Source organism: Rhea americana, unplaced genomic scaffold, assembly GCF_003343005.1.
Source record: "Rhea americana isolate MKP2758 unplaced genomic scaffold, rheAme1 scaffold_49, whole genome shotgun sequence".
Lineage (NCBI taxonomy): Eukaryota > Metazoa > Chordata > Aves > Rheiformes > Rheidae > Rhea > Rhea americana.
In genome coordinates, this window is record NW_028186634.1 from 5600614 (window position 1) to 5611309 (window position 10696).

Sequence of the window (10696 nt, forward strand, 5' to 3'; positions counted from 1 at the left end):
GCTGGGTGGATGAGGGGAGGGCAGTGGACGTTGTGTACCTTGACTTCAGCAAGGCTTTTGACACTGTCTCCCATAACATCCTCCTAGAGAAGCTCAGGAAGTGTGGGTTAGAGGAGTGGACAAGTGAGGTGGCTTGAGAACTGGCTGAAAGGCAGAGCTCAGAGGGTCGTCATCAGTGGCGTGGAGTTTAGTTGGAGGCCTTTGGCTAGTGGCGTCCCCCAGGGCTCAGTACTGGTTCCCATCCTGTTCAACTTCTTCATCAGTGACCTGGACAAACGGACAGAGTGCCTCCTCAGCAAGTTTGCTGATGATACCAAGCTGGGAGGAGTGGCTGACACACCTGAGGGCTGTGCTGYCATTCAGAGAGACCTGGACAGGCTGGAGAGCTGAGCGGAGAGGAAGCTCCTGAGGTTCAACAAGGGCAAGYGCAGAGTCCTGCACCTAGGGAGAAATAACCCTAGGCACCAGTCCAAGCTGGGGGCTGAYCKGCTGGAAAACAGCTCTGCAGAGAAGGACCTGGGAGTGCTGGTGGATGACAAGTTGACCATGAGSCAGCAATGTGCCCTTGTGGCCAAGAAGGCCAATGGTATCCTGGGSTGCATTAGGAAGACTTGCCAGCAGGTKGAGGGAGGTGATCCTGCCCCTCTACTCAGCCCTGGTGAGGCCTCATCTCGAGTACTGTGTCCAGTTCTGGACTCCCCAGTACAAGAGAGACATGGGACTACTGCAGAGAGTCCAGCGTAGGGCTACAAAGATGMTCAGACGGCTGGAGCACCTGCCCTATGAGGAAAAGCTGTGAGAGCTGGGCCTCTTCAGCCTGGGGAAGAGAAGACGGAGGGGGGATCTTATCAATGTGTATAAGTACCTGAAGGGAGGGTGTCAAGGGGACAGGGACAAACTCTTTTCAGTTGTCCTGTGTGACAGGACAAGAGGCAATGGGCAGAAACTGAASCACAGGAAGTTCCGCCTGAGCGTAAGGGGGAATTTCTTCTCTGTGAGAKTGATGGAGCCCTGGACCAGGTTGCCCAGAGAGGTTGCAGAGTCTCCTTCTCTGGAGATCTTCAAGGCCCACCTGGATGTAACCCTGTCTGACATGTTCTAGGTGACCCTGCTGAGCAGGGAGGTTGGACTAGATGATCTCCAGACGTCCCTTCCAACCTTACTGATTCTGTGATTTTATGATTACCAGAATGGAATTTTTCTTACTTTAACAGAAAAATATTCAGTGAAAAACTCCTTTTATCTAGACTRGTACTTGCCTTCTGATATCTCAGAGAGTTCACCAAAATTTTTAATCCTTTAATGAGGGGGGAAAAAAAAGTTTGGGTGGTAGTTGCCTAGCCAGGCCCAACTCTGGCCTGCTGGTACCTCTCCCTGAGCTGGGGAGGGGATCGCCTGCAACCATGCTGTTTCATTCCCGCTGTCTGTGGTCTCACTGAACAGGGAAGGTGCTACTTACAGCAGGTTTGCTGATCGAGAAATGGTGTAGTTTGCAATTAGTGTGTTTTCCAGAGAGATCTGCCCATAAATACTTCAAATACTGCACAGGTCTTAAAGGTAACATTTTATCTCTCAAGAGATAAAATGTGAATAGGGCTATTGAGCATAATTTTGACTTTTCAGTAATTTTACTACAGGTGATAACTGTGACTATATCAAAGTAATACTTTTTTTTTTTTTTTTTTTTTTTTTTTGAAGCTCAGTGTTTTTTTTTGTTTCCGTCTTTTTTTTTGCTTAGGGTTGATGGTGCATGTTGATAAAAGAATTACACTGTCTGCCTTCAAGCAACATTTGGAGCCTTTTGTTGGAGTTCCATCCTCTCACTTCAAAGTCTTTAGAGTCTATGCCAGCAATCAAGAGTTTGAGAGTGTTCGGCTGAATGAGACACTTTCGTCATTTTCTGATGACAATAAGGTTATTCAGAAGTGGTTTTGAATAATTAAAAGATACACTGATACAATGTAGCCAAATTTAAAAACCATAATCTACATCTTTTTCTTAATTGCCAGGTTGTATCATTATATCATTTTTGGTAGTATATTACAAAATACAGTTTTGATTTTGAGATCAGTTCTAACAGATACTGTTTTCTTTAGATTACTATTAGGCTTGGAAGAGCCCTTAAGAAGGGGGAATACAGAGTCAAAGTCTACCAGCTTTTGGTAAATGAGCCGGAGGTAAGGGATTGAATATCTCAAGATCAATTAATAGTGATTCATGAAGATACTAGTGCATGCCTTAGCCAAGATTGTTCTCTGAAATCTTTGGAAAAAAGAAAAAAAAATACTCTCCTTTTCTCTGCCTCTTTTCCTGCAAGCTTTCTTGGATTTAAAAAAGGAAATTGAGGTTACTTCTACTCATATTATCTGAAGTATTCAGTTGGAATGTAATCTATTATTCCTCCTTTAAATGTCTTTATTTCTGCAGTGCGAATTGAGAATAAATGAAAATGTTTGGCATGAATTCTACATTTCTTACATTTAAAAAAAATAAGGAATTGTATTTGCTTGTGGTTGCGCTTTTCAGTAGTATAGTGCTAGAATAATTTGCTGCTCTTGTACTGCAGGCAGCGCTCATCAGAATGATTAGCTGGATAATACAGTGCTTTTTGCAAAATAATAATCCTGAAAGGTGTGGGAGGGGGAAGCCTCTTTTGGAATGACATAGCTCACCTATACAGTAATTTCCCTCTAGAGATTGCAGTCTTTAGAAGTTGACCTCATGTGCATCTTATAATTTACTTTTTGGACCAAACTACAAAATATTTGTTAATGGATAAGCGTAAGAGAGTGCAGCTAAAATGGTAAAGAAAGGAACAAGACTGTTTTAATTAAAAAATCATTTCCAGCTCTGATTTATCTGACCTAAAAAGTCAAGAAGGGTGACATTGTTACTATGATATGGCTTTCTTATAAACACTCTCTTCAGATTCTTTAAAGTTGTTAATAAAATGTTARTAGTTAATAATTCAAACACAAGACATCTTGTGCAGTGGCATTCCGAGTTTTTGAATCATCTATCGAAGGGCTGCTGCTACACAAAATAGATAAGCCTTATTTGAATCAATTTGTTGACTAGTTCACTTATGGAAAGGCATTTTAATGGTCATTTTGCTTGGTAGATGGGCTAGTCTCAAAATTTGAATGAGAGGCCAATGTTCTTTCCTCTGTTTGGGATTTTGGTGGTGTGGGCATTTTTTTTTTGGGGGGGGGGGTTGTTTTTTTTGAGGAGGAGGGTGGTTCTGAGTTTCTTTTGGGGGTTTGTTTACTTACAACTGTCTGATCATTTTGTATCTGTTACATTCACAGCCATGCAAGTTTCTTCTGGATGCTGTTTTTGCAAAAGGAATGACTGTCCGACAGTCAAAAGAGGAACTGCTTCCTCAGCTTCAAGAACAGTGTGGCCTAGACTTGACAATTGACAGGTAGGGAGACTGCAATCAGGGTTGAAGTAACTTGATTAAATGYCACTTTAAAAGGTATCATTTCTTTTGTGAGAGAAATGAAGCTGTGACTGGAGCAGAAAGAAGTTACTGTGATGTTTGTATCAAGTTGGGATACGGGTGCTAATTTACAGTTCTTGACATCATTCTATCAAATGGAATATTACTTGCATAGAATTTCTGCGTGCAAAATAACTGAAACTTTAGATCTAAAAAATTGTTGTATCCATAAGAATAATTTTCTTCGGAAAGAAGAGTATTAAATAGTCCACAAAAAACCACTCTTAYCTATGGAGGCAGGCCAAGTGCAGTTCACTGCAGTGAGTTTTATCTTGCGCATTTCTCTGAAATCTGTCATAGGGTATGTTTTCAGTACTGATCCAGCACACAGTATCCTCCTCTTTATCCACARTCAATCATCTCCTTAAGTCTGAGCTCACTTTGGGGCCTTGATTCCCCGTAGTCGCTCTCTGCTGTCAGTGACAAAGGATGTGGTAGGTGCTGTGGAATATCTAGTTCTTCCAACAGGAATTAAGACAAACCTTTAAGATCTGGTAAGCAAGCTCATGGGGTCTTGAGATATGCCTGAAAGTCAGCCCAGAGCAAAACACTGGAAGAGGAGTGTTGGTCCTTGCATGCTTAGAAAGGGAGTGGAAACCTAGACCTGGACAAGGTTTTTCTCTTGCCTCGCTAGTACAGCCCCTGACTGGGCCAGAGGATTTGTCTGCTGTGCTTGATCATGTTGTCCAGTGTCCTGTGCTTACGTGACACATAACAAAAATTATGTTTACTTCTGTGTTGGAGTATGCAATTACAATTAGAGTTCTGTACTTGTATTTTATCCCATTTTAGTTGTTTATACTGTTCTTTACTTCTGTATCTGAATCAAAATTCATCCTTTTATCTTGTGACTGGATTGGATGCAGTATGACTAACTACATAAACCAGATACCAATGCTCTTCTGTGCTCCCCTGCCACTTCCCAAATTGGTGAAGAAACTGTGGGAGGTGTTTGGGAAATACACTGCTTTCTCATCCTGTAGAAGAAACTGTTCTTCGTACTATTCCTTATATGTTTCTTGCACCGAACAAGCACACACAGGCCTGTGTTTCTGAATGATGCAGCATTACAAGGCATGAGCAATACCTTGCTCTCAAGACTCTTTCAGAATGCTAAAGATGTACCTGATAAGCATAACAAACCTCATATAAATGAGCTATATTTCAGTTTTGTCAGAAAATACTCTGTTTTAAACTATGTGGCAGTGGTAGCTTGCTGTGAGCAGATTGAAAACTTAGTGTTTGCTCCACATTTACAGGTTTCGTTTACGAAAGAAAACCTGGAAGAATCCAGGCACTGTGTTTCTGGATTATCATGTCTATGAAGAAGATATCAATATTTCAAGCAATTGGGAGGTCTTCTTAGAAATACTTGATGGTAATAATGATGCTTTTCCTTCCCCCTCCCCCTTTTTTGACTGTTTTTAGTGACATTTTAATAGAACTTTATTAGACAAATAGAAGCAGCAAAAGAAGAATTAAAAAAAAAAGACTCAAAAGTTTTGTGTAAAGCTGTGAGGGGATTGTGTAAGTGTAGATTTCCTATGGCTGCAGTGTACTAAAGAATTGATAGTGATACTTTTACAGAGGTTTTCCGGAAATTTTTTGACAATTTGTAGATAGTTTTGTGCATATGTTTTTATTGTATGTAATAATAATAATAATTGTAAGAGCGCCTATACCTTAGACTTTACAGGCACTTGAGCTTTAACTGGCACCTTATGTTTTTATTTATCCTTAATTTTTTGACTTGTATTGGTAATGTTTGTGGTTAAGAAAAATACGTGCGTGTGTGTAAACACACACACTTTTTTTTTAAGATGGCAGAACTATTCAGTAGTTTTCAGACAGGAGTGAAAAAGCACTCATTTTTATTTATGAAATACTAACTTTTTTCAGCAGGTCTAGCATGTCAAAATAATTTTGAACTCCAGATTCAGTGAACAGATTGTTTCTTTCTTAAATTCTGGTGAAATATCCTTAAATATGGCATTTTTAAAATTTTCTTTTGCGTATACACTTTGAATTTTTATTCCACATGTAGAAGCATCATGAGGGAGGGGGGAGTGAAGGCCTTGCTGTTTTTCTCTAATGTTTCCGTTAGAGGATAGATAAGAAGYGTGAAGAAAGACCAAAATGAGTAAAGTCTACAAACCTAGTGGCTTAGAAGTCTCATATAACTGTTACTCCATTCCCTAGTATTATAAACACTTTTTATAGCTGTGTTTGATCATGATATTTTTATTTTTTATGCTCTCATTGTCAAAATTTTAGCAGAACTTTGAAATGAGTGTGGGAAGCTCAGGAGGCTCGCAGGTTCCCGTGGACATTTCTGTCCTTTCACGCTTGATCGATAGCTTTAAAGTTACASAGTTTTAAAGTTTTTAGATTAATTTTCGATTAGTTTGCTGCACAATTTCCATAGTGATTGAATCTTGGAAGTGACAACTTTGTAGATCACTGTAGCCAACCCAAGTTCACAGAAATGCTGTATTATAGATCATGAGGCTTCCAGGTGTTTTGTAATATTTTGTATAACTGTCCAACCCTGCTTGAGACGTGCTGCTCTAATCCAGCTGTAGAAGATGCAGCCGATCCCACTGTGTTCCGTGAGAGCTGAAAGCTGTGTGTACCTGCTGCACCACAGATGTTGGCAGAAGAGTTAAGGCAGCTGCTTTAAGTCTGAGTTTGTAGGGCCTTTCACCATCACCACTTTCATACTTTTTCTTCAGCAAAACACTGAAGGCATTAGACAGCTAAATGATAGGACTTAGAATAATTTACAGTTAAGCTTTACATCATACTATTGGCAAATATATTTAATAATTCTCTTAAGTTCTGAAGAAAATTTGTGTAATTGTTCAGACTTGAAATAAACGCCAAGAAGGATTAAGCGGTTGCATTCTCATTTCAGACAATAGGTTAGTGTTGAATTGCAGCACAAATGTAGTCATAGATGAGATCGTAATAGGCACTAAGGAAGCTTAAGCAGTTTTGGTGGTTTCATGCGGAGTGAGACTGTAATATTAGACAAAAATGTTAAAGCCACTTGTTTTGCATGCTGAATAACAAAATTATGGACTGATTTTAAAACGTTAGCCCTTTAATATCACTTGTGTTTATCTGATAGTTACATTAGCAGTATAATTGTTTAGATTAGAAGAATCTGTTACCTGAAACTGATACGAAAAGACTGGAGGAAATATTAAAACTCCTTAAAGATGATAGGTGTAAAGCAGATTTCACACACTAACTATAAACTTACTAAAATCCAGAAGTAAAAGATGGCGAGTTTACTCTGGTAAAGAACAAATACCCGACTGTTGAGGAAGATTATGCAAATACAAGATCTGGAGGTCAGCCCCTGGTTAGATGAGTAGATACTGGCTGTGTAATCAAGCTGCGTGCTATGGAAAAACTTCTAATCTTGAACAGGGTATTTTGTGATGTTACTATATTCATTTTCTTTTCACTTTCTAGGAGTAGAAAAAATGAAATCTATGTCACAGCTTGCTGTTTTATCAAGACGATGGAGGCCATCAGAGATGAAACTAGATTCTTTCCAGGAAGTAGTGCTGGAAAGCAGCAGTGTTGAGGAACTCAGAGAGAAGGTAAAATGTGTAATATGATGCAAGTTTCTTGTGGTTTCTAAGAGCTTTATTGATTTATTTCATTGTGCAGCACTGATAACATCATAGCTACAAAATCTTGCTACTTGGCGGCTTCCTCCCCACCYCCAGGAACTGAGAGCCTATCCCCTCCTGTTACCAAATCCATAGGGATTATCAGTTTACCTTTTGGCTTCATCAAATGAGCTGGTATCAGAGTGTGAGTGCAGGCAGGAATGCATTTAATAAAAAATAAATAATAAAAAGCTTTGAGGAAGCATAAAGTTGAATTCAGCTGGTGGCCCTTATCCTTTAAAAACACAACCTGTGAAAGCAAAGTTAAACTTTTGTCACTTTTTTTTTCTTTCCCCATGGGATTATTTTGGTATTCTGAAATATCAAACCTTTCAGTGTCTTCATGTCTGAATTTGGGAGCTCTTGTTCAGGGACTGTGTGATAGTATCTGGTAAATTGAGTTATGCTCTGGTTGGAAAGAAAAATGGCTTCGTTTTTCTCTCTCCCCTCCCTTCCTTTTCCTTCCACTCCTTTTGCAACTTTCCCCAGTGCCAGGTCACCTGGGTAATACCTTTCATTCGATACAGGCAAAATGATGCGSACCAGCTGCCAGAGTTAACGTTTAATATGAGGCAGCTGGTCACTTTGTTTTGGAACTTTCCTACTATCAATTGCTTTTATTGCCTCTGTGCTGGTGGGGTTAGAAATGAGATATACTGCCACAGCAGACGTGTCAAAAATTGTACCATTTCACTTTTAAGATTATTTGACATCTTTTGAATATTTTATTGGACTTCTAGATTTGGCATGCCTATTGACTTTGTGTAGATGCTGCATAACATACTGGTGTGGAATAGTATTAAACCATTATTTTTTTCTTTATTTTACAGCTGAGTGAAATAAGTGGAATACCCTTAGAAAACATAGAGTTTGCAAAGGTTAGTAAGACTATAAGTACATTTTATATCGTATTGGAATAAATGTGTGATTTTATTCACTAAGTAATTGCTTCTTCTCAGGGTAGAGGAACATTTCCATGTGACATTTCTGTACTGGAGATTCACCAGGACTTGGACTGGAATCCTAAAGTATCTACGCTGAATGTCTGGCCTCTGTACATTTGTGATGATGGTGCAGTAATATTTTATAGGTATGTATTACGGTATAATAAACTGTGTAAAATCTGCATGTTAGATTGCAGAATGATATAATCAACAGAAGCCTAAAAATATTATTTTTCTGTTGTCTTGGGGACAAATACTTAGGGTGAGAGGGTTGAAAACATTGCGCTAAAATGCTTGTTCTGTGGCTTCCTGCAAGCCTGAATATTAATGATGTTTATTTTGTTTACAAAAACTAACATTATTGTCTTAGTTTCTCCTCCTCTCAAAACATCAAAAATAATGCTGGATATAAAAATATTTGCTATGCTTAGATGTATATATGTGAATCCCACTGAAATCTGTGGGAGTGTTGCTGTAAGTTCTGGCAAGCAAAGATTTTATTTTCTGAGGTGATCTCTTGAGACATTTGTGTGGCTTCCTGGGAAACATGATACTAGGATAAAAATGTTGCCATGAAAAATGGTGATTTTAAGATAGGTATTTTTTAAAGGTACATTTTCGTTTTAGGGATAAAACTGAAGAATTAATGGAGTTAACGGAGGAGCAGAGAAATGAACTGATGAAAAAAGAAAGCAGCAGACTGCAGAAAACTGGACACCGGGTAACCTACTCTCCTCGTAAAGAAAAAGCACTAAAAATTTATCTGGATGGAGCACCAAATAAAGATTTGACTCAAGACTGATACTTGCTATAGCATTTTCCCCGGGGAATTTTTTTGTTTAAAATAAAATCAAAAAAAAAAAAGGTTCACTACTACTGTGTAGTGCCATTACGGCAGGACACTCATTAGGTGTAAAGCGCTGACACCAGCACTGAYTGGGCTGCATTCCCAGTCAGAAGCACAGTGCCCCGTTGGGTCACTGTTTGACTTGGAATCATGTTGTGCACTATAGTCAAATGTACTGTAAAGCTGAAAGGGATGTGCAAATAAAAGATTAGAACTAAAAAGTGGGCGGAGAGGGAAATGAGTGGGAATTTTTGAGGACTGTGTGCACATAGCAGCTAGTGAAACTAGCCTCAAACAGGATATACATAGCTTAATAATAAAAGCTGTGCAAAGGCCATGAAAGAATCCTTTTTTTCTTCTGTTTGTTTCACTGATACACACATTACCTCATCAGAGAGTCTGAAGTAAATGTTAACACATTGGTTATAGAAAAGCAGCAACAAGGGGTCGAAGATGTGTAATGGAAGTGCTACAAGTGTAAGGTTTTAGACTGTTCTTCCACAAAACAGACAGGCTAAGACAGGTGTCTTTAGAAAGTTACCAGCAGGTGTTGGCTCGTTTTGCAGCAACGCTCTTGTAAGGTAAACTGTTTTTTTAATAGGTTATGGAAGCTGGTGAGCAGCTCTATTACTGCATTCAATGTGTAAATAAAATTTGCCCTCTCCATTTAACAGAACTGCAGTTCAGCTATTTACCATGGTATTTCTTTTCACATATCAGCATTCATTGTGTACATTTGAAAGTATAGTTGCCTATTTAAATTTGTATTCATTTTATGTTTGACAATGCTGGGTACTTTAGGATTGTATTTCCCCTTGTTAATGAAGTCTTTGTTTTGTTCATCTACTTTTTTTTTTGTACATTTTGTTTTTGAGACTATTACAAGTTTGCATCTTTTCCACCCACTGAAAATCATTATATTTTTTCCTAGAGTTGATTCCATAGCTATATGTAGTTAAATATTTGGGCAACCTCTAACACCTCAACATACAAACTTCTTGGTAGTTCAGGCTGTGGTGCAAAGACTGATGCAGTCAACATGATTTCATTGCAAAGCCTAGGAACAGCAATTTTCTTGCTTTGGTCCATAAAGATCAATAGAGAACAAGTCTCCGTAGTTTTTGGAAAACCACCTAATTTATAATAATTGAAAGATTTTGGTAAACTTTTTCATGCCAGATGCTGTTTACAACAATGAACATGCCAATAAAACATTTGTTCATTCTGTTGTGTTATTTTAATCATTAAATGTTGTGGATTTATTTGAAAAATTACAGAATTATTTCATGGAAATGCAGACTTTTCCAAGACGGTGGGTCTGAATTTCAAGGTTGTGCGTATGCATGTGTGTATATAAGCACACATACCCCATACTTTTACACAGGGTATTATTACATGAGGTGTCTTACGACCTGTCTGCTGCTGCTCTTTGCTTATATTCACAGGGAATGTTTTTCACTTCTGAGCTTCCTTTCTAGAGTTGGATTCCTCACCAGTGAAACTTGCTGTGAGTACCAGCCAGTAGGTGGAATAGCTTAACTAAACTACCAGTTACATGCATACAGAGGCCACAGAGGAGCCTTCGAGTTGCTGGAAGGTAGGGGGAAGGAATTAATCAAATCTGTCATGAATTTTCTTCAGGCTCAGCCATGTAGGGATGCAAAAGCTAGAGACTGAATAAATACTTAATCTCTTGCACTACTTGGGAACTTTTAGCTGA

At 38.7% G+C, this 10696-nt stretch overlaps 1 protein-coding gene across 1 annotated transcript in view; it reads left to right on the plus strand.

Annotated features, from left to right (window-relative positions):
- Window positions 1-10201, plus strand: part of USP47 (ubiquitin specific peptidase 47) — a 45193-nt gene extending 34992 nt beyond the window's left edge. The window contains exons 21-28 of the mRNA XM_085317238.1: window positions 1739-1914; window positions 2097-2177; window positions 3309-3424; window positions 4762-4880; window positions 6983-7113; window positions 8016-8063; window positions 8145-8275; window positions 8757-10201. Of these exons, the coding sequence (XP_085173364.1) occupies window positions 1739-1914; window positions 2097-2177; window positions 3309-3424; window positions 4762-4880; window positions 6983-7113; window positions 8016-8063; window positions 8145-8275; window positions 8757-8931 (977 nt within the window). The 3' untranslated portion in view covers window positions 8932-10201. The remainder of the gene's footprint in view (window positions 1-1738; window positions 1915-2096; window positions 2178-3308; window positions 3425-4761; window positions 4881-6982; window positions 7114-8015; window positions 8064-8144; window positions 8276-8756) is intronic.
- The last annotated feature ends 495 nt before the right edge of the window (window positions 10202-10696 follow it).